Source organism: Trichosurus vulpecula, chromosome 5 (genome assembly GCF_011100635.1).
Source record: "Trichosurus vulpecula isolate mTriVul1 chromosome 5, mTriVul1.pri, whole genome shotgun sequence".
Lineage (NCBI taxonomy): Eukaryota > Metazoa > Chordata > Mammalia > Diprotodontia > Phalangeridae > Trichosurus > Trichosurus vulpecula.
The window spans coordinates 8637343-8662361 of NC_050577.1; the positions used below are offsets into that span (position 1 = coordinate 8637343).

The 25019-nt window shown below is 40.0% G+C and overlaps 1 protein-coding gene across 4 annotated transcripts in view; it reads right to left on the reverse strand.

Moving 5' to 3' along the window:
* AGMO (alkylglycerol monooxygenase) overlaps positions 1 to 25019 on the reverse strand; it is a 384446-nt gene that overhangs the window by 92117 nt on the left and 267310 nt on the right. The window contains exon 13 of one of the 4 annotated variants that reach the window (XM_036758947.1): positions 7462 to 7875. The exons of the other annotated variants lie outside the window; for them this stretch is intronic. Within the exon in view, the coding sequence (XP_036614842.1) occupies positions 7642 to 7875 (234 nt within the window). The 3' untranslated portion in view covers positions 7462 to 7641. Of the gene's footprint in view, positions 1 to 7461; positions 7876 to 25019 lie in introns of those variants that run through there. 4 annotated transcript variants of the gene reach the window in all.

Genomic DNA, 25019 nt, shown 5'->3' on the forward strand with positions numbered 1-25019 from the left:
AAACATAAAATACAAAAAAAATAAATACAGAAAAATTATTTCTCAATGTGTACTCAGTTCATCATTTCTTGCTCTGAAGTTGGATAGCATTTTTCAACATGGGTCCCATGGAATTGTCTTGCATAATTGTCTTGATCAGAGTAGCTAAGTCTTTCACATCTGACCAGCTTTAAAATACTGTTGCTAATGGATACAATGTTATTTTGGTGCTGCTCACCTTACTTTGCATGAGTTCATCTAAGTCTTCTCAGGGTTTTCTGAAATTGTGTTGCTTGTCATTTCTTATAGTACAAGAGTATTCCATCAAAATAACATACAAGAACTTTTTCAGTCGTCCCCCAGTTAATGGGCAGCTCCCAACTTCCTATCACAGTCTTCCTATCAGAACAACATAGGTATATCGACCTTGTTCATTCCTAACAAATAATTGAGATGTGTTTCCATCTGAAAAAAAATATCAGTCAGGGATAAAAGAGATACCCCTCTCACATAGCTTATAAAACTAATGAAATCTTAGTCTGGATTATGAGAAGTAAAGCAAGCAGAAGGAAGAAGGCGGTAGGTCTGTTCTCTTATTTAGAGGAAAGCACTGAGGGCTGACACCACATTTTTATAAAGATACCGAAAAGCTAAAAAAAATCCAAAATAAGCCAGCAGGGGCACTCATGACATATGGGCATCCACAAGAGAAACTGAGAATATTTTACCAGGAAAAGAGAAGATTTGGAGATAAATCTGTATTTGGAAATTCAAAGGGCTGCAATGTGGAAGAGTGACAAGACTTATCTATAAAGACTATAAAGACTTATCTGCTTATCTATAAAGGACAGAATGAGCAGCAATTGCTGGATGTTCCAAAGAGGCAGATTCAAGCTTAATGTATGGAGAAAGCTTCCTAACACTTAAAGCTATACCCTAATGTAATGGACTCCCTCAGGAATAATGGGTTTCCCCTCACCAATACTAGCTGGAATATCACTTGGCAAGTAAGCACTAGAGTACACTTCAAGTCAGGAATGGTTTGGAAGATGTGGCCTCTGAGACCCCTTCCAGCTCTCTACGACCCTGTGACATATTTTTCAGGTTTTAACTAGCTACGAAGACCTTACTATCTAGCTGGGAGAAAGGTTTTACAAGAAAGTCTAATGTGATGTTACATATGTTACAGAGCATGATTGACATATGAGAACAGGAAGGACATGGTTGCTAATAGAGCTATACAGATTCAGTGGATAGACTGTGTTAATAATGGCATTATAATATGCTGCAAACAGCAGTGGATTTCCAGAATTGTACTTGTGGATGAAAAATAGGCATCCATAACCTGTAATTTATTCCACATGTCAGTTGTTTTTATTTTCCAAGTGCATAGGTGGAAGTAAAACTCAATCTTCTGTCAAAAGTGGAGAAGATAAGTTGTAAGACAAATGATGGCACAATATGAATGTGGACTTGGCAAGGAGTAAGGAAGAGACCCTGAGAACAGCAGAGCGAGGTGGAGAACATCTGGGGTGGTTTCTTTTATCCAGTCAGGGAAAAGGTTACATCCCACCCAGTGAGAAATGACCCTAAGAAAAATGTAACTGATATGGCTTGGCCTATGACGTGAGCGTGGCGGTGACCTCTGAGGCTTCCTCCCAGTGTGTGTTTCTGGTTACAAAAAGGGAGAGGGCTAGATGTGCCCTGCCAGTCAAGAATGTGAGGCACAGGAGAAATACTGAAAAGCCAGGCAGTGATGGGGAACCTGGGGAAACGGAGGTTGGCAGTGGGAAGGAGGGCAATGAGAGGGCCTGACTGTTCTGGGAAGTTTGGGAAGGAAAGGAAGAGAAGTGGTTTTCCTCAATTAACTTAAATTGAGGCCAGACCTACTTTTTGGTTATCACTTCCTTCTATTAACATAGAGATAATATAACAATAGAGATAATGAGGTCTAATGGAATATACCTCATAGCTCTTGATGGCCCGCTGAGCTGCCCTATTCACTGGCCCTCAACTTCTTCCAAGCCTTGAATTCTCTTCCTCCTAATAGCTGCCTCACAAAATTGCCTACCACCTTCAAAGCTTAGCTCAGGTGGCATCTTAGAAAGAAAGACTTGTCTCACTTCCTGAACTGTTAGTGCTCTCTCCTTCTATCTCCAATCATCACCCAGGTGCTTAGGTTTGTGCTTAACCTCGCTGAAGACAGGGACTATGAAGAACCTTGTCTTTGTTTCTGTAGTATCTTGTCTATTACCCACAAGTACTCTGCTTCTTTAATTAGAATCTTTCAGTTTCATCTCTAAGATCATTACTGTTGATCATTCCATCTCTCTGTCTTGCCCCCACTTAAATCACTTCATTTTCCTCATTGAGACCTCCAGTGGATCCACCCTCCCCTCCTCCCGCTGCCCTCTAATTGGCCATTCCACTATCCTCTGCTCACATGCACACTGCCTCTGCTCTGAAATCCCTAGCCCCCATCATCTACGCTGCTCAACTCTTGCCAGTCATCAGCTCTGGGTTGTTCTCACCATTTTCCTCCTCCTCTCTGACTCCCATGACACTAAGGGGAGTTGACAGATGTCACACAACTGTGCTGTGTGGGCATATTAAAAATTCATATTAACTATGTTCAACAGGTCCCTTCTTCCAGCATGGTGATTCTTCTCCCCCCCCTTTAATTGATTTTTTATCTCTTTCCAAACCTTCTCTTTCCCCATCAAGCCTTCCATACCTTCTTTTTCCCCATCTCAGCACCCCATCAGGAAGGCCCTGCATCTACAAACCCCTCACTAGATATGACACTTTCTCATTTTTCCATCTCTGAAAATGACATAGCCTTTCTCCTTCCCAAGACCATCCTTGCTACATATGTACTTGATTCCATCCCAAATGCTCTTCTCCAGTAGATTTTCATCCTCAATTATCTCTCCATTTCTCCTTATCCTCTCTTTCTCCTTTTCTATCACTCCCTCCCTCCCTCCTTTCCAAAAATATACATGCATTTCCAATCCAAAAGTGAATAAACAAGCAAAAACAAACAGATCTTCATTAGAACCTAGGATATTATCGATGGATGTTCAAAAGACATCTCAAACTCAAGTGTCAAGCAGAATTATTTATTCAGCTGTATTCAACCTTTCATGGCCCCATTTAGGATTTTCTTTTTTAATTTTCTTTATTTTTAAATTGTTTTTATTTAATATTTTTAGTTCTCAGAATTGATTTCCACAAGATTTTGAATTACAAATTTTCTCCCCATTTCTGCCCTTCCCCCACTCCAAGATGGCATATATTCTGATTGCCCCATGCCCCAGGCAGCCCTCTCTTCTGTTACCCCACTCCTCCCCCATCCCCTTTTCCATTACTCTGTTGTAGGGCAAGATAGATCTCTATACCCCATTGCCTGTATATCTTATTTCCCAGTTGCAGGCAAAAACAACTTTTTTTGAACATCTGCTTTTAAAACTTTGACTTCCAAATTCTCTCCCCTCTTCCCTCCCCACCCACCCTCCCTAAGAAGGAAAGCAATTCAACATAGGCTACACATGTATCATTATGTACAATCCTTCCACAATACTCGTGTTGTGAAAGACTGACTATATTTTGATTCCTCCTATCCTATCTGCCTTTATTTAATTTTCCCCCTTGACCCTGTCTGTTTTCAAAAGTGTTTGTTTTTGATTACCTCCTCCCCCTATCTGCCCTCCCTTCTATCAACCTCCTTTTTTTATCCCCTTCCTCCTTCTTTCCTATGGGGTAAGATACCCAATTTAGTGTGTATGTTATTCCCTCCTCAAGTCAAATACAATGAGAGTAAGATTCATTCATTCCCCCTCACCTGCCCTCTCTTCCCTTTAAATTAACTGATTTTTTGCCATTTTTATGTGACATAATTTACCCCATTCTATCTCTCCCTTTCTCCCTCTCTCAATATATTCCTCTCTCATACCTTAATTTGATTTTAATTTTTTATATATCATCCCTTCATATTGAACTCACCCTGTGCCCTCTGTCCATATATCTATATCTATATCTATATATCTATGTATATATATATATACATATACATAGATAGATTGATAGATAGATATATTCATGAATTACATCCATCATCTTTCCACATAGGAATGTAAACAAAACAGTTCAACTTCAGTAAATGCCTTATGATTTCACTTTCTTCTGCATCTTATCATGCTTATCTTGACTCTTGTGTTTGAAAGTCATATTTCCTATTCAACTGTGGTCTTTTCACTGAGAAAGCTTGAAAGTCCTCTATTTTACTGAAAATCCATAGTTTGCCTTGGAGCATTATACTGAGTTTTGCTGAGTAGGTGACTGTTGATTTTAATTCTAGCTCCATACACCTCCAGAATATCAATGTCTAAGCCCTTCAATGCCTTAATGTAGAAGCTGCTAGTTCTTGGCTTATCCTGATTGTGTTTCCACAATAATCAAATAGTTTCTTTCTGGCTGCTTGCAGTATTTTCTTCTGGATCTGGGAGCTCTGGAATTTGGTGACAATATTCCTAGGAGTTTTCTTTTTGGGTTCTTTTTCAGGAGGACATCAGTGGATTCTTTCAATTTCTATTTTACCCTCTGGCTCTAGAATATCAGCTCAGTTCTCCTTGATAATTTCTTGAAAGATGATGTCTAGGCTCTTTCTTTGATCATGGCTTTCAGGTAGTCCAATAATTTTTAAATTATCTCTCCTGGATCTATTTTCAAGGTCAGTGGTTTTTCCAATGAGATATTTCACATTGTCTTCCATTTTTTTATGCCTTTGGTTCTATTTTATAATATCTCGATTTCTCATAAAGTCACTAGCTTCCACTTGCTCCAATCTAATTTCTAAAGTAGCATTTTCTTCAGTGGTCTTTTGTACCTTCTTTTCCATTTGGCCAGTTCTGCATTTCAAGGCATTCTTCTCCTCCTTGGCTTTTTGGATCTCTTTTGCCATTTCAGTTAGTCTATTTTTTAAGGTGTTGTTTTCTTCATTATTTTTTGGGTCTCCTTTAGCAAGTCATTGACTTGTTTTTCATGGTTTTCTCACACGCTTCTCATTTTTCTTCCCAACTTTTCCTCTACTTCTCTAACATGCTTTTCCAAATCCTTTTTGAGCTCTTCCATGGCCTGAGACCAGTTCATGTTTTTCTTGGAGGCTTTTGATGTAGGCTCTTTGACTTTGTTGACTTCTTCTGGATGTATGTTTTTGTCTTCTTTGTCACCAAAGAAGGATTCCAAAGTCTGAGTCTGAATCTGAGACTGCTTTCACTGCCTGTTCATGTTACCAGCCAACTACTTGACCCTTGAGCTTTTTGTCGGGATACGACTGCTTGTAGAGTAGAGAGTAATTTGTCCCGAGCTTGAGGGGCTGTGCTGCTATTTTCAGAGTTACTTCTACATAACATACTCTGCCACCCCAGTGCTCCTCCTCCCCCAAGACCCTCCAACCCTTACCAAGACTCAGATCCAAGAAGGTTCAGCACTCCTTCTCTGATCCACTGCTTAATTCCTCCCACGAGGTGGGCCTGGGACCCGAAGCAACTGCAGCTGTAGCTGTAGAAGCAGCCTCAGAGCTGCACAACCTCCCCCACCCCTGGGGCAGTGTTGGACCACGATCTCCTTTCACTCTGTCCCAGCAGCTTTTACCACTGACCTTCTCTGTTTTCTTTGGAGTCTGTGGATTGAGATGTCTGGAACTGCCACGGCTCACTGATTCAGGGCAGTCTGCCTTTTCAACCTGGCTCCCTCTCTGGTTGCTCCTGGCGCGGCCCACACTGGGCTTTACTCCACTTGGCTCCCAGCTCTGCACAATCGACCCTTCCCAGCAACTACCAGTCATCCAATTTCAACTTCCCCCATATCTCTCAAATCTAACCCCTTAGCTCTCCCAACACGGCCACCACCTTAGTTAAGACCCTCATCTCTTCACGTCTGGACTATGGCAACAGTTTCCTAAGTGGTCCCCTGCATCATCTCTCCACTTTCCATTCCATCCTATATTAAATTACTACAATGATTTTTCCTGAATATAAATCTAACCATGACTTCCCTACTCACCCAAGTCCAAGGTTTCCCTGTCACTTGTAGCATAAAATTCGTTTTCCTCAACTTAGCATTTAAGCCATTCACAATCTGGCCAAGGCTATCTTTCTGGCCTCCCAGGATGTTGCTTTTTCCTACACTATTCAATGAAGTCAGGATGGCCTTCTATTTGTTCTTCAAGCACAAAACAGCAGTTCCTATGTCCATGTCTTTTTATGGTCAGGCCCTGTGCATGGAATGCTCTCTCCTTACATCTGCCTTATAGAGTCCTTCTCTTCTTTTAAGATAATATTCAGGCACTATCCTTTGCATGGAGCCTTTCCTGATACCTCCACTTGCTGGAATTTTCTTGTCCCAAATGCTTTCGACTTTAGCCATCATTCCTTTCTCAGCTGCACTCCTGACTTTTTGAACTTCTATATCATTCCTCAACTCCAGTCACTGGAGCTGCCTTCAAGTGACTGAGACCTCCTTTGGCTAGAGCATCCAACATGGCAGGCTCTTCTTCCACCAGAGGCCTTCTCTTGGTGTCTCCGTTTGTGGAGAGGACCTAGCCAGCCAACTCTCATTGCCCTTCCACTTGTACTCCTAACTTTCTAGATTTCAACACCATTTCCTCATGCTGGTATCTTAAATTCAGTTCCCTTGGCCCTCCTCTTTCTGGCCACATTTTTGCATCCCATTTCCCCCCATTAGATTGTAAGCTCCTTGCGGGCAGGAACTGTCTTTCTTTTTGGTTGTATTTGTTTCCTGAAAACACAAAACAGCACACAGTTGGTGATTAAGAAATGCTCATTGCCTTGTTTCCTTAAACATTGTGTCCAACTTAGTTTTCTATTCTATGTATTGATATAGGTCCTTGTTGCCTTTCCGTTGGTGTGTAAACTCTTTCTGAGTAGGGTTGTTGATTGTTTGTATTTATCTCCCTAGATACAAATCATAGTAAAGAGATGGGCAACTGGCAGTGATTAATAAATGCGGGTGGAATTGTGTTAGACTGTGCCTGAGCCTAACTAATGCATGCTATATAATAAATTATAATACAATAAGATATGATGAAATATGATATAAAACATTTATTAAATACCTACTATGTGCCAGGTACTATGCCAAATCTTGCGGATAAAGAAAAAAGGAAAGAGTCTTGGCTTTTGAAGGGTTTACAATATATTGGAAATTACAACAAAGCACAACATCATGAAATATTATAATATACTATTCTATAATATGCTATACTGTACTATATTATACTATAATATAATATAATAAATACAATCTCAGTCCTCTCAGTGGTGTCCAACTCTTTGTGACCCTTTTTTTGTTTCCTTGGCAGAGATATGGGCGTGGTTGGCCACTTCCTTCTCCAGCTCATTTTACAGATGAGGAAACTGAGGCATATAGGGATAAGTGATCGGCCCAGAGTCACATAGCTAGTAAAGGTCAGAGGCCGGATGAGGATTCAGGATGAGGAGTCTTCCTAACTCCAGGCCTGGTGCTCCAATTACTGCACCACGTCGCTTCCCTGAATCAGGAAGACTTGAGTTTAGATTTAGCCTCTGAAGGTCCATGTGTGGACTTGGGCACCTCACTTCACCTCTGTTTGTCTCGATTTCCTCACGTGTAGTGAGGATCATGAGAATCATAATAACTGTAGTTCCTGCATCCGAGAGTTGAAGTAAGCTCTATATGGAAGAATGTATTTAAAGCATTGTGCCAAGTTGAAGGCCAGCTAGCACCATGATTATGATTTGATATCCCTTCATTGTCATGGTCTCTGCCTCTGCTTTCCAGGCTTCTTAGCACTTGGCATTTCTCTGTTATGTGCATGAAGAGTCTCCAAGGAAACAGCTGGGATGGGGAAGAGAAGAATGGAAGAAAACGTACTGAGACAAAGCTAGACAATCTTTTAGACAACATAGGGAAAATGCTTTGTTAACCTAACTGGATCAAAGAACTATGGTGCCCATGTGCTCACACTTTGGCACACATGCTATTACTGTTATTATCACCTTGTCACTCTCCTCACACTTATTGAGGGGATTCTGACAGAGGAGGTCTTGCGCAAAGGCTCTAGCCCAGCATTTTCTCATTCAGCATGCTGTACCCTACTGCATAAATGGTTAGAATATGGTCAGGGCCTTTGTCATTATTGTTGTTAGTAACTAGCATTTACAAATCCCAAATATATGAGTTAATTACTTCTCCCAAGTCAGAGAATCTCAAAACTTATTTTTTTAACATTCTCTTTGAACAGTAAGAATTTGGAGTTAGCTATGTCATGCTGAGTAAAAATATTGAAAAACAACATTTACCCAGTAGAAAAAGATAATGCTAATGCTCTTAGTGCTTGTCCCCAGTCATTTTCTCCACCAAAGTCTTATTTATGCAGTTATTGGTCACAAACTGCGATTTTTGTTTATCTATGAAATCAAGGCCCTGATTGGACCTTTCCAGGGTCATGGTTTTTAATAGTCCATTGAAATGCAGACTTGTATTTTCCAGGATGCTGCCTGCAGGAGCTCCAATGTAACAATCCATCAAGTTGTTTAAACAACCCTGGGAAGCGATAAGTCTTCCCACCCCCACCCCCCCAATATCCACCTGGAAATGGAAGGCCTCGTTTCCCTTGCAGCGAGCACAAAGGCCTAATGTTTCATAAGAAAGGCAAGTCTAGCCAAGGATGGAACTGAGCCCTGCAAAGCCCACAGGAGAGTCATTTCCTCCTCCCACAGGCCTCAAGGAGGATAAGCTTCTGACAGTCACTCATTGCAGAGTATAAGAAAGAAGATACTCTTGGAGTTGACATGTACCAAAGAAAATCATAATTGGAAGATAATACCAACATCTATCCATATTGGGCCATGGCCTGATTACTCAGTAGCTGATTATCTCCTTTGTGGATTTCCCATCATTTCCATCCTTTTTTTAGCTTGGGCTCTTCCCCTTATGGCCATTTAGCTGTTCATGAGAAGTTCCACAAGGGGGCAGGCCTGGGCAAGGGAGAATAAGGGAGACTCAAAGGACCTTGAAAAGAATCTGTGAAGAGTGTTAAGAAAGAGTTGGGTGGGACAGGAAGTGAAATCGAAGGCTAAAATAAGATTTAGAGACTCTCTGTGGACTCTGTACTCTTGGTCCTATTTCTATCCTCCATGTGGAAAAGAGGCAGTGTGGTGTAATAGATAGAACGCCAGACTCAAAATCCTAAAGACCAAGGTTCACCTCTGACACGTTACCAGTGTGTACTGGTGCCACTCTGAGACTAAGCTCTCATTCACAGAATTGGAGAGACAGAAGGGACCTTAGTGACTCCTGCCCCTGCACAAAAGAGTAGCCTATATGTCACATCTAGTAAGGGGCCATTGATCCTCTGCTTGAACACCTCTCATAACAAGGACCACCCTGCTTCCTGGGGTTGCCCACTGTAATTTGGCTGTCTCTAATTGTGAGATTGTTTCCTCTTGTATGAAGCTTCTTTACACCTTGGACCTCTTCATCCTGGTGCTGTTCTCTAGAGCCAAAAAGAATCATCAAATCTTGCTTTCACATTATAGTCCTTTGTATGTTTAAAGACAACTGTCAAGTGCTCCCATTGCTGCTCTTTCCTCTCCCATGCTAAATGTGCCCAACGCCTCAAGCCAACCCTCAAAGCCAAGCCATAGAGGGGCTGCAGTCTGCAGTGGTAGAAGTTTCTACACTCGCATTTTCCCAACTTAACAAACGTCACAGTTCCTTAATTAATTTAGAGTTATAAGCGAAGATCTGTTCTAATGTGTAGCAATTTGGGGCAAATATTCTTAGAGTCAAGTGTTCCACAATGGGAGGTCAGTGGCTTTAAACAGTATTTGCCTGCCTATGTATAAGCTCCTCAGCTACACACAAAAGAGTGATGATTCTGAGCCTGAAAGGCTCTGACTCCTTTGTTACCATGAGGATGCCAGATAAGCAAAACGAGGAACTTAAATAATGATAACAGTGATTATTTTGTTTCCATTTAGCCCCACACAAAATCAGATTTGTTTTTAAATAGAGTACATTATAAAATAAGTGGTTTTATGATTTACGTACTACCCTGGAACTGAGGAAGAAAAATCTGAATTCTAAAATCTGTAGACTGTCTTGCAACTTTCAGGAATCCAGAGTTAGAGTGGTAAGGGGAATAAAATAGCCACTAGCTGAACCCATACTTGAAAAGCACACCTAGCAATTGGTCATCTATCGTCAGCAGGAAGAGCTCAAGTGAGGAGTGAAATCCCTCTATCCGGAAGACTTATATGAACTGACGCGAAGTGAAGTAACCAGACTTACGAGAACACTGTATGATGATCACTTGTGAATGACTTAGCTGTTCTCAGCAACACAGTAATCCAAGGCAATTCTGAAGGACTTGTGATGAAAAATACTATCCACCTCCAGAGAAAGAACTGATAGAATCTGCATCCCGATTGAAGCATAATTTTAAATATATATATATATATATATATATATATATATATATATATATATATATATATATATTTGTTTTTCTTGGGTTTTTTGCCTGTGTTCTTTTTTGCAACATGGCTAATATGTAAAGATGTTTTGCATGATTGCTCATGTATAGTCACTCTCAAAGTTATTCACTTCTCAAGGTGGCAGTAGGGGAGGGAGAAAAGAAGGGAATTTGGAACTCTAAAATAATTTTTAATGAAAATTAAAATTGTTTTTGCATGTAATTTAAAAATAAAAAATGTGTTTTAAGAAAGGAAATCCCCCATCCTAAGGCAGCACATAACACTTTTGGATAATTTTCAGATTGAGAAGCTCCTTCTTACATCAAGTCAAAATAGGCCTCTTGATAACATCCCACCTTTACCAGCCCCTATTGTCAAAGAGAGCTCTTTGATAATCCTTGTATGTGCAACAGACATTCAAATACATAAAGATGATTCTTATAACTCTCACCCACCACACAGGTTGGCACTTTTTTAAGGAAAAAACATCCCCAGTTCTTTCACCTATGATCTAGTCTTGGAGTGGGTACTCTCTCTACTGACAAAAATTGCAGCCTTTATCTGATTGAATAGATGGTTTCCAAATATTTGTGGAAAGAAAAATTCCTGTCCCTGAGATCAACCTGATCAGGAGCTTCTGGATGGAGCTAGGCTGCTCATTGGATGACAGGTACATCATCCATCTCTGCCCCACAGTTGAAGACTTTTCAATTCAGACAATTTGGCCAGAATTTACATCCCTTTGGTAAAGCTTTAGAGACCACATGGTTAGCTCTACTCCATGATGAGTCTTACATCAATCCAAAGATCTGGCAGTGTTTAGGTTGGGAAAAGAAAGGTCAGGAGGAACACAGTAGATGTCTTCAAGTCTCTGACTGACTGTCATGAGGCAGAAGGACTGTCCTTATTCTGTGTGGTCCCATTGAACAGAATTGGGAACACTGGGCTGAATGTACCAAGAGATCAACTGAGAATGGATGTCTGGAAAAGCTTCCTAACAATGTGAGCTCTCTAAAAGTGGGATGTACTCCCTTGGGAGGTGGTATGTTCTCTCTCCTGGGAGGTCTTCAAGCAGAAGCTGGTTGACACCTTGTCAGGTGTGTTAGGAAGGGGATACACATAAGTTGGACCAGATGGCTGCTGAGCATTTTCCAACTCCCAAATTCTGTGATTTTGTAAGGATATTAGGAGACATTCTATGGAAGCAAGCCAGACCACTCTTCTAGACCTGTTTTCTTCTTTATAAAATGTGGTGGTTGGGCTAGAGAATCTTTTCTTCTTTACAACTCTGAAACCTGTGAATCTATACTCATTATTCAATCATCCATAAAACCTCAAACATTTAAGATATAAGAAAAAATATTTCACCTTTCTCTTCTTTTTCTCCCAAATAGTTGTTTAACACCTTTTATAAGAAATGTAGTCCCCAAAAATGGGCACTGGACAAAATAGAGATGAGAAAGGAAGGAGAAACGTAAAGAGTAAGAAAGAAAATTAGCATTTATTATGGGCCTACTATATGCTAGGCATTGTACATCTTAAAATATTACATAATATTACAATATATACGTGCTACAAAATTTTGAGGTAGGTACTATTATCCCTATTTTACAGATGAAAAAACTGAGAGTAACTGGGTGAGTAACTCACCCAGGCTCACACAGCTATTAAGCTTCTGAGGTAGGATTTGAATTAAGTCTTCTGAACTCCAGACTCAACCTTCTACCCATTGTGTCTTCTAGTTGTCTCTGGGGACAGAGTTTTAACTCCTGAGTGACCCATTTGGCAGCTCAGAATTCTTCCTGGGCTACTGACTGCATTTCCTAAAACCTTCCCTCTCTGCTCTCCTGTTCTCTAGTCTCCTATATTCAGCAAGCTCCGGCTTCCCTCTAAATGCAATCAAAACCCCTCAAATATCCTGATGAAGAGTCAAATAAGAGCAATTTTTTTGCCATTTCAGAGGGTCCTCTCTATGCCACATTGACAAATAGATGGGTTTCCTGCTGTAATTTAGCAAAACCAAGGCCAAGTATATTTACCTGACCCTGAGATCATCTATTGTACTTTCATCAAACAAAGGTCCAATGGGGATTCTTCCCAATGCAATATTTTTTAGAGCTATAAGGGAAAACTTGGTGGAGATTCGAATAATAGGAAATATACTCTTCTGGAATTATCCACTTTTGGGAGCTTTCCAACTGGGAGGCAGTCCCTACAACCTAAACCAAACAAACAAACAAAGAACCCTCTCCAAAGCCCTACCTGGCTTAGGATCCACAATTCCCAGTGACCAAACTTGACATTTGAAACAATCATTACAAGAAATGTAGCAGATGGCTTTGTCACAAAGCTGAAAAAGTGTGATTTATGTCAGCATTGTGAATTGTTAATGTTTTCTGGAGATTAGCATTTCAACTTTTTTGACCAGCAAAATACTAATTTTTAGCTTCCAGTGTGGTTCGTGCTGATTCCTATGGGATGATGAGTATATCTCTAAAACAAGCTTCCAAGCATGTTATTCAAAGTCTAAGAAGGCAGAGCAGGTCCGGGGTGGGGGGGAATGGCTTTCTATAAGCTGAAACATACATAATTGATGAAAGTTCTTTTATCAAAAGAAAAGTGCATAGTATTGTAGCTAAAGAATCTAATAAGCCGTATATTCCAAACCCTTCTGAAGCCATGGACTTGAGAGTGAAAGCAACATACCCAAGTAAGTGGCAATAAATGCATTCACATGCCATTTCTCTAAACCCAACAATCTTTCCTGAACTATTTTAATAAGTCCTTATCACTGACATGTTCCAATCATCTATTGTTTCATAAATGTTAGTTCATAACTTCCAAACAACATTTATATGATAACCCATAAAACCAAAAACAATGTCTAACAAATTGTGTTTGGAACACTCAGAAATTTCATAAGTGAGTGCCTCTCAACCTTTAAATAATTAAGCAAACCAACCCTGGAACCAATCTGTCTAAACAAATCAGAATCCTACTCTATTCAAAATGTATTCCTGTTTATAATAGTACCCAATGACCAAATTCCTCCATTTAGACAACTCTCAAAAGTCATCAAGAGATAACTGTCCATTATATTGCACCACAAGCTTCAAAAAGCCCTTTACATACATAATTTCCTTTAAACCTTATGAGAACTGTATTAAGAAGATAATACAAACAGCATCCTTTCCATTTTCAAAGAAGAAAGGAAACTTTGAGAAGAGCCCTACTTGCCCATGTAAACACAGTAAGTAGCAAAGATGAAATTTGAACCCAGGTCTGCCAGGGCCCAGATCCAGAGCATCCAAGCCTAGGTTTGTGCCTCCATGATGATTTGAAGAGGGGATACAAAGTGTGGCTAGCCTTTCCATATGGCATCCTAGGCTAGCTGAGACCCCATCACGAAGTAAGGACATCTGGCTTCCAATTTCACCTCTAACATTTGTAATCTCTGTGTGACTCTGGGCAAGTAACCAAATCTTCCAGTGTTCTAAGAACTCCCTACCATGATAAAATGTACAATAAAGTGCCAACCTGCATGGAGAGAGGCAAGTTCCTTACCATCTGACAACTTCTTTTGCCAGTCAGATCATAAATCACTTCCCTATCCCTAAATGGCAGACTTTATTTTTAATGTGGTCATATATAACTCACCTTGATTCTGATTTAATGTCAAGAAATATGGAAAATTCTGCTATGTACTATGAAAAGTATGGCTCATCCATGCAATTCAACAACCATTAATTAGGCATCTACTATGTGAAAGATTCTACATTAGTGACTACGAATCTAAAGACAAGAACAAAAAAAGTCCCCTCTGCCCTCTTGGCACTTACCTTTAGCTCAGGATAAAATACATGCACAAAGAAATCTAATATCAGTTAAGTTAAGGAGGGACAGAGTGCTGAACAAAGGGGAGATCAATAAATCCTTCTGAAAAGAGATGATCCCTGGGTAGATTATTAAAGGATGTAGTCCAAATTCTTGGTGGTGGAGGTGAGAAAGGAGGCAAAACAGGTGGAGGGTACAGCCTATGTAAAAGCAGAGAGATGGGAAGTAGCCTGCTGAGTTGGAGGGAATGGAACAGTGGACCCTGAGTATTTAGTGCTGGCTCACTCCTCAAATGATCTCTTACTCTCCTATCTCTTTGCATATTGTATCTTTCAGCTGATAATTAACTATTCAAGGACAGGGACTATTTTTTTTATCTTTATCTTGGTATCCCCAGTCCCTGGCACAGTGCAGTAGTAATCACAGATGTGACAATATTAACACCCCCCCCCCAATATGCACACACACACACACACACACACACACACACACACACACACAGGGGGAGAGATTGAGAGAGAGAGAGAGAGAGAGAGAGAGAGAGAGAGAGGGAGTTTAATAAATGGAATGGCTCCCAATCACCTCCAGAATTATGTATGAAACCTTCTGTTTGACTTTTAAAGCTCTTTATCACTTGGGTCCTCCCTGCCTGATTCCTTCTTCCTCTCCAACCCAGTGACATGGGCCTCCTGAGCTTTTTCTTGTACAGACTGTGAGCTCTTGGGAGCACAGGCTGGTTTTGTCTTTGTGTCTCCAGGACTTAGCCTAGAGTGTGGTCCATAATGGGTGATAAATCAATGTTTGTTGACTTGTTTTTGCTTTGCACAAAGTCAGTGGTTAGTTAATGCTTAGTGAATTACATTGAAATGAATAGCAAGTTGTCCATATTAACTGGAATGTGAAGCACATGAAATCCAGTAATGAGTAATCTCTCTGGGAAGGTCAGCTGGAGGCCTTTAAATGACAAGATGTGGAGTTTGTATCTCATCCTAGAGACATAAAGACCAACTGAGGTTCTTAGAGCACAGCAGTGACGTGGGCAGATCTGACTTGGACAGGACTTTCTGGAAGAAAGGGAAAGAAATGGAGACACTTTTGCATATGGTGGATCATCTTACCTCTGATGGTTCAGTGTGTCAAAAAGAAGAATAAGCTTCAATATCTAACCCAGGACCTTTGAGGCACAAAACAGAGATGGGGAGCAAGGGTTCTGTCGTGGGGATCCCTATTGTATGCTTTACTTGATGAGGGTGCAGGCATTTGGGGGAGGCCCAGCATAACCTGGACTAACTATCATTGGGACAGAAGAGCCTGGTCCCTTTTTCTGTCTAAGGAAGGAAGGACAATACCTCTAAAAGGCCACCAGGCATTACCTAGCATCCAGACTTATCATCTTTAAGCTGTTGTGAGCGGTCACTCTTGGCTTAGTATATGTGAGCCTGCGCCAAGGGCTCCCTGTAGGGCTATGTTTGTGCATGCATCTCCACCCTGGAAAATATAGAAAACAGCCTGGAAATATTGGGAGATCCCATTTGCCCAATATGTTTGTTCTATGTGGCTCAGTACAGCAGATTTCCAAGAAATTTGTCAAATGGGTCAGAAAAATCCCTTCCTTCGGATTTACATGAAATTTTTCATCCTTGTGACTCTTAAGTCAACACCAGAAGTTATTTTTAGTTTAAAAAAGTTAATATGGGATGATGAATAAGCTTTCCTCCAGAGATAACTCCTAAAATACATCATGACGGTATTTGTCCCTTGGTTAATGTACGTTAATTGACGTTGCTTTAAGGAATCATCATTAAAACGCCATACAATATGCACATAGTTATTTCTCAATTATGCCTGCTAACGGAATGGAGCAGGGCCACGAGGGATCCAAAGGAATAAGCAATCTAAAAAGCTTTTTATTTCATTTTGGAACGTGGAGCACTTTACACGGAATACGCGTTAAATCCAAGCTGTTTACACATACTCAGACACAGGCATGCAGGAATAGGCTCGCCCGTGTACACACCCGCGCGTGCGCAGACGGCTCTCCGCTCGTCCTCAGCGTCCCTCCGGCTCAGTCTGACAGTTAGGGGCCGGGGTCACTAAGGGAAGGTTCTCCAAGGGCGTGACACGGAATTTGGGGGAACATTCAGGTGGTTCAGTGGATACAGTACTGGGCCTGGAGTCGGGAAGCCATCTCTGTGAATTCAAGCCCGCCCGAGTCACGAGTTGGCCTCAGTTTCTTCGTCTACACCACGAGCTTTGCCGAGAAAATCCCGGTGGGATCGCAAAGAAGCAGAACTGACTGAAACGACTGGAGAACAACGGTGATAATATGTATGCAGGGTGCAGTGGAAAGGGGCCTGGACCTGGGTTCAAATCCTACCTCAGATGTTACCTAGGTAACTTGGCGAGTCAATTTCATTTCTTTGTCAGAGAGAATTTCACCTGTAAAACGAAGGGGCGGGACCAGATCACCAAAGTAAAGAACGAGTGAGCCGGAGGAGTTCTCAGCAGGCCTCTAGTCCGGCCCACACACGGGTGACCCCCTTTTTACGTCCCAAGGGTTGCTCGATCATCTCTAAGAATGAAGAACTATCTACCTCTTTAGACGACTCATCCCACGTCTGACCGCTCTTATTGTTGGGAGTTTTACTTGACGTGAAGTCGAAAATTGTCTCTGAGCCAACTATCCCCGCCGCTCTTTGTGCAGCCCTCTAGATGTGAAGAGAGACGGCTGATCCATCCTCTAGATGACGGCCGACCTTTAACGGTTCTTCATGCTTTAAAACCGTGATCTTTCCTATGATTCTATCATCAGAAATGGGGGGGTGTGTTAGAAGTTATCGTCAAATCTGTTCTGAGCATCTTCCAGGCAGTTCTGCTACCGCGCCATTCCTATATTTGTATTCAATCCATCAAAATGTACTTATGAAATACTTGCCTCATATCGAAAATCACGCTAAGCCCTAGGGAGATTTCAGCCAAGTATCCAGGGGCCTTTATAAATCACCTACTATGTGCCAGGCATGGTGATAAGCGCTAGATTATTACAGTGAAGAAATAGTAACAAATGTGAGTCTTTTCACTTTATAACCCTTCATTTTGTCTTCGACAACTAAAAACTTTTACTTACGAGATTACCAGATTTTTTTCACCTAAGACGCATGGCAAATAATTGCAAATCAGAAAACTGGGTGCCGCATTTCCACTTCCCCCTCTTATAAACTATAGACACAACCTGGATTTTTACTTAGCCTTTTTATCTAAAAATAAATATAATAAAACCCTCCAGTATAGGTGTTAGCAACGAGGCTGACACCTATGTTGCTGAGAGAGGAATATGGCGGATTCATTATTATGTGCCAGGAAATATATTCGAATTTGGTGTTCTCTAACTCCCACGACTAAAGTCTAGCAACACTCATCTATCCCCTTTCTTATCCATCTTCTACACAGCTGTCAAAATGTTATTCCCAAAACACAGTCATGGCCATGCTTATAGCACCCACTCAAAAATCTTCAATGGCTCACTATTGTCTCTAGGAGAAAATACAAGCTGCCGACCTTGGCTTCCAAGTCCTCTGTTATGTGGAGCCAACATACCTTTCCAGCTTTCTGTTCCTTTTACACTCTTTCCGACATACTTCATCCAAGTTCAAATGGTCTCTGTTTCCTGTATGTAACATTTGTCAATCCATCCCCTGCCATCAGTTCATGCACACACAGGTTCCCATATCTGGAATGTACCACCCCCTGATGTGAATGTCATGGAATTTCAAGCTTTCTTCCAATTAAAGTTGAGTTATTGCCTCCTTGTAAGAGCCCTTCAGATTCCAAAGTTTAGTATAAATTGCCTTTTGAACTGACTTTTTATTCCATTGGATATACTTACTATTTAGTCACTCCTGCACCTATTTAATCCCCTCCCATAGAATGTAAGTTTCTTGTGGGCAGGGAATGTTTATTTTTTGTCCTTTTATTGCCAGGACAATGACAATTCTTAATAAATGTGTGAATCATCCTAAAATCCATTTCTATTGGTCTCATACTAACATGATTTCTTGTGGCCAGTTTAATCCTGCCTGTCAGCAAGACACCCTCCGGTAAAAGTCATATTAACTCTTTCAGGTGCCTGGGACACTCTTTAGCCAGTTACTAATTGCATAAATTAAATTATTCTGGATCCTTGGCTACCACCAAGATTTTGAGTGCTGTGACTCACTGATTGGCAATCTGGTCTTGAACCTTCAGCCAGTTTTCTGCACTGTATTCTGACAGGAAACACAGATTTACTGGATGCCTAACATCGCTACTATATCAGGAATGAATTCTCTCTTGCAAAAAGGATATTGTCCATAATACCTAAGATACTGTATATGCTACTCAAGTCAGTGCTAGCCCAGCTGTTGACAGCTGGGACCATGTGCTTATATTTAGAAATGGGATATAAAAGCTGTGCAAATGAAAATAAATCACCCGAAGTCATCCTATTCCATTCGTGAGATGGGGAGTATGCTTAGGTGTCTGGCTAAAGGCCACTGAATATACAATGTGCTATCTCATTTTACAATAGCCCTCTCCCGTCTGCCAGCAAGAAGCAACCTAATCACTGTAAGCCAGGGGTGACTCCTCCCCAGGTCTGATTGGAGAGAGCATGATATCACTGAAGGCTCTGTAATAATAAATTCACATAGTACCCAAGTCTTTCAGCCATAGACTTTACCTCCCACATAGAACCCAGGAGTGCTTGGATCTGACTTTCTATTAAAAAGGAATTGGCTCTGTAGATCAGGAGTGTTCAGGCTGCCTCCCTACGCTCTAGTATTTGATACAAAACAGACATTAGCTTCTCCCTATCACTAAAAGTAAGGAAACGATTTATTTAGCTGAACACATGTTATACCCCCCTTAATAGAACGCAAGCCCTTTGAGGGTAAGGATGATTTTACATTTGTCTTGGAATCTCCAGTGCCTAACATAGTAAAAATATATAAATAAATGCTCCACAAATACTTGTTGATTTGAGTCAAATAATCAGCTGTGGTTGTTGTTTTGTTCCAGATGTTTAAAAGTCAAAGGTCTATAATTAGAGTGGTACCTTACATCTAGCCTGCTTTAAGGATTCATCCAGCTTTCTGCAAAGCCCAGGCAACGTTCTATGGCAAGAATGTACACAGCCCATCTCTACACATCTGTAATAGCTGTCAGGTGGCAATGGCATATCTGAGCATGGATCAATGCAAAGAGAACAAACCTGCTGTCAGGCTTTGCATTTCTAGTCTATATAAGCTATCATGCATTTATCATCTGGTCAGATGAATTTGCAAGCCAGTATCACAGGATGTAACAGACATCCATTTTACCCTAAACTTTCTAATAAGGGAGCTCCATATAATATCCATGACTAAAAATTTTCTAACCCTCCCTCATGAGGAAGTCACACCATGTCTCTGTGGTCTGACTAAATGAAGAGAAGGACAATATAGTAGTATCTAAGCATTGTGTGCTGGGAAATTTTTGGTTATCCTTCACTAAAAACTTTTAAGCCAATAGTCAGGCCCATGCCACTTGTACAATAAACAGCCAAGGCAATGAGGTAGGAAGCTTTTGAGCTCTGGTGAATATCTAACATGCCTTATGTAGTCAATAAACATTTGTTTCTCTTTGATTAAACATTCAGATGTGAAACTGGTTCAAGGGTATGAATTGAAGAAGAGTTATTAATGGATCAGTTTCCATTAGGAGGAGCAACTCTAGCAGCATGCCTGGGCCATCTAACCTTAGCCCTGTCCTAGTCTCTGCTTTTAAATTGATTAAAATCAATCACTCAATTAACAAGAAATAATTTAATATCTACTAAAAAGGTATGTGTAATTGTTCAATTTGTCTATAGCATAAAGTTGGAAAGGAGAGGCATCATGGTGGATGACAGTGAGAATCCAGTGGAGTCTTTATTGTCCAACCCATTAGTCAGAGTGGTCTGGTGGTCTAAAGAGGAATAGACTTGGAGTGAGGCCAGCAATTCTGGTTCTGACAGCTATCTACTATTACCTCAGTATACCTTCTGCTATCAGTGTCCTTCTCTATGAGATGCTAATACTTCTGGGTCTACTACCTACCTCACAGGGTCATTAGAAAGAGAGTGTTTTGTAAACAGGGAACAGAAATTTGATCTGATATATGGGGGTCAAGCTACCATGTCTTCTATTAGATCCTAAGAAGAACATATTACAGGAGGCCAACTTTGCTGTGAACATGGTATAGTGGACTCGGAGTCAGGAAAACTTAGTTCAAATCCTTTCTCTAATGCTTAATAAGTATAAGACAAAGAGGAAAACACAACATCTCTGAGACTCCTTTTTCATATCTGTAAAGAAGGGATAAAAATAAATGTGCAAAGTACCCATGAGGGCTCAAATGAAATCACCTATGTGAAGTGCTTTTCAAACCTGAAAGTTCTGTACAAATGTCAACCCTCGCCTCAACACATCATTTCTTCAATTTACTCACCTTCTACTGATAGCCATCAAGAGAACTCCTTAACTTACACTACTAAATATAATGGGTTTACTGTAGACAAATGTATTCATGCTTTACATCTGAAAGCAATTAATTCTGTGTTAAATATAATGTTTTTAAAAAACTCTCCAAAAACTTGACAACAGCTTGAAGACCCTGAGATCCAGAGGGAATATATATATATATATATATATATATATATATATATATATATATATGAATATATATGAGTATATATATTACTTATTTATATAAAACGTAACAAGATAAGCAAAGTTCTGAATAAAGCTATGGGCATAGTTCACCAATTTCTTCTGTCTCCTATAGAAAAAAACTACTTTTTATAATGTTTCTGGAACTTTATAATGATCTAGTTAATCTCCTATTCCAGAAAATTCAGCTTATAATAATTCTCCAATGCTTTATGAACTAAGACTTCAGTCCTTCAAAATGTGTGTGTATGTATATATTGTATTCAAAAAATATGAATTTACTTCCTGGTCCTCTGCTACTTTCCTGATGGAGTCCACGAATTTTAGACAAAAGCATGGTCTCCTAAAGACTTCAGGGTCAATCACAGATCTCATATTAATGCAAGGAAGACATTTTATATGAAGCACCTGCTTCAAGCCTCCAGGCCATAATGTTTTCAAAGGGCAAATGAGTAACAGTGAACATCGGCGAGCAAAATTCCAGAAATCCTCTACGTGGTGCCTCCTGCACAAATATGATTCCAACAAGAACCCTTGGAAAAAGACAATGAAAAACCTCTACTTTTGTGTTCAAAAATCAACCTTATGAATACAGGATGGAGGTGACAACAGGCTCTACAAAAAAACATTTGGGGTTGGATTGTGGGATGGTTAGGAAAACAGAAGTCTCAGTAAGAGACAATAGTTTTATATGTTTTTAACTGTATATATAATTTAAAGTTCATTGTAGAGGAGACCTAGTATCCAAATGAGGGAAGGGCCAAGCCAGTTGAATTCTGCTCTGGTCAGACCACAGAGGAGTTTCTTTATGGGACAATCTAAAACATGGTTAAAGAATAATGTTTAGGATGGTGGGAAGGCTCTAGACCATGCCATAAGAGGATCAGCTGAGGAAACTTGGCATGAAAAGTCTGAGAAGTGAAAATGTGATTGGCAGTCCTAATGACCACCTTCAAGTAAGCTCAAAATCTTGGTGAAAGACACCAGTGAAAATCTGGCTAGTGAAAAATGTATCCAGATTATTTAATTGATAAGCAAAAAAATAAATAATTCTAAAATAAGACCTTTGCTTCTCTCTTTGGTTCTTTTATCTCCCTATAGAGACTTCCTAACTCCTCCCTCTCTACTAGGTCTTGGAAAGGACTCCGAGATCCACACAGGCAAGTATGTATGTTCCAAAAGAATAAAGACAAGTCAAAGTTGGCTCTTTTGTCCACCAAGGGTATATTTCATTCTTCAACTCACTGTAGGGACTCACTTCTCAGGAATCTAACCACTTTAGCTTAGTCATTTAGAGGCCAAGATCAAAGGTCTAAAAGGATCAGCAAACTTTATCTACAGCTTTAGATACATGGCAAGCATCAGCTAGTCATCTCAAAACTAGCCAGGTGTTAAGACACTGAGACCACTAGTGGAAAATATATCTCCAAGCTCAGATGCAATAAATAGTTTTTAGGCTCATATCAGCAGGACTGTATGAAGGTTGGAGTCAGGAGATTTGACATGATGAAGCGCTTAGACTATTTGTTCCTGTGTTCTGTGGGATTATTTCCTTGAGTTAACAAAAAATGATGACATGGCGTAGTGGAACGAGGTAGGGAAGATTCCTTGTATCAGGAATCTTGGTTTTTGCAGATATATGCTATGTTACCATCTATGGGAACATCTCTGAAACTCGATTTTTTTAACCTGTGGAATGGGAATAAAACTATTTGGATTGCTTATAGAATGCTTATGAGAATGCTTTGGAAACACTGAATTATTATGCAAGTCAGGATTCCTCAATAAAAGAGAAACTCCCTGAGGGCAGGTTTTGTTTAATAATTGTCTTTGCATCCCCAGGACCATCATATTGTTTCCACAGAGTGGATATTTAATTTTATTTTTAATGTGATTTTTAATTTAATATATTTAGTTTTCAGCATTGATTTTCACAAGAGTTTGGATTACAAATTTTCTCTGCATTTCTACCCTCCCCCCACTCCAAGATGGCATATATCCAGGTTGCCCTGTTCCCCAGTCAGCCCTCCCTACTGTCACCCCACTCCCCTCCCATCCCCTTTTCCCTTCCTTTCTTGTAGGGCAAGATAAATTTCTACGCCCCATTGCCTGTGTATTTTATTTTGTAGTTGCATACAAAAACTGTTTTTTTGTTGTTTTTGAACATCTGTTTTTAAAACTTTGAGTTTCAAATTCTCTCCCCTCTTCCCTTCCCACCCACCCTCCCTAAGAAGTCGAGCACTTCAACCTAGGCCACATGCATATCATTATGTTTAACCCTTCCACAATACTCATGTTGTGAAAGACTCACTATATTTTGCTCCTTCCTAACCTGTCCCCCTTTATTGAATTTTCTCCCTTGACTCTGTCCCCTTTCGAAAGGATTTATTTTTGATTAACTCCACCCCCATCTGCCCTCCCTTCTATCACTCCCCCCTTTTTTAGATTCTTCCTCCTTTTTTCCTGTGGGGTAAGATACCCAATTGAGTATGTATGGTATTCCTTCCTCAGGTCAAATCAGATGAGAGCAAGATTCACTCATTCCCCCTCACCTGCCTTTTCTTCTCTTCCTACAGAACTGCATTTTCTTGCCATTTTTATGTGAAATAATTTACCCCATTCTATCTCTCCCTATCTCCCTCTCTCAATATATTCCTCTCTCATCTCTTAATTTGATTTTATTTCTTTTAGGTATCTTCTCTTCATCTTCAACTCACCCTGTGCCCGCTCTCTCTCTCTCTCTTTCTGTGTGTATATATATATATATATATATATATATACACACACACACACACACTGACATATACATATATATACATAAACATATATATGTGCATATTCCCTTAAGCTATCCTAATACTGAGGTCTCATGAATCATACATGTCATCTTTCCATGTAAGAATATAAACAAAACAGTTCAACTTTAGTAAGTCCTTTGCAATTTCTGTTTCTTGATTACCTTTTCATGTTTCTCTTGATTCTTGTGTTTGAAAGTCAAATTTTCTATTCAGTTCTGGTCTTTTCACTGAGAAAGCTTGAAAGTTCTCTATTTTATTGAAAATCCGTATTTTGCCTTGGAGCATGATAGTCAGTTTTGCTGAGTAGGTGATTCTTGGTTTTAATCCTAGCTCCATTGACCTCCGGAATATCGTATTCCAAGCCCTTCGATCTCTTAATGTAGAAGCTGCTACATCTTGGATTATTCTGATTGTGTTTCCACAATACTCAAATTGTTTCTTTCTGGCTACTTGCAGTATTTTCTCCTTGTTCTGGGAGCTCTGGAATTTGGTGACAATATTCATAGGAGATTTCTTTTTTGGATGTATTTGAGGAGGTGATCGGTGGATTCTTTCCATTTCTATTTTGCCCTGTGGCTCTAGAATATCAGGGCAGTTCTCCTTGATAATTTCCTGAAAAATGATATCTAGGCTCTTTTTCTGATCATGGCTTTCAGATAGTCCAATAATTTTTAAATTATCTCTCCTGGATCTATTTTTTAGGTCAGTGGTTTTTCCAATGAGATATTTCACATTTTCTTCCATTTTTTCATTCCTTTGGTTCTGTTTTATAATATCTTGATTTCTCATCAAGTCACTAGTTTCCACTTGCTCCAATCTAATTTTTAAGGTAGTATCTTCTTCAGTGGTCTTTTGGACCTCCTTTCCCATTTGGCTAATTCTGCCTTTCAAGGCATATTCTCCTCATTGGCTTTTTGGAGCTCTTTTGCCCTTTGCGTTAGTCTATTTTTTAAGGTGTTGTTTTCTTCAGTGTATTTTTCAGTATTTTTTTGGGTCTCCTTTAGCATGTCATTGACTTGTTTTTCATGGTTTTCTTGCACCCTTCTCATTTCTCTTCCTAATTTTTCCTCTACTTCTCTAACTTGCTTTTCGAAATCCTTTTTGAGCTCTTCCATGGCCTGAGACCAGTTCATGTTTTTCTTGGA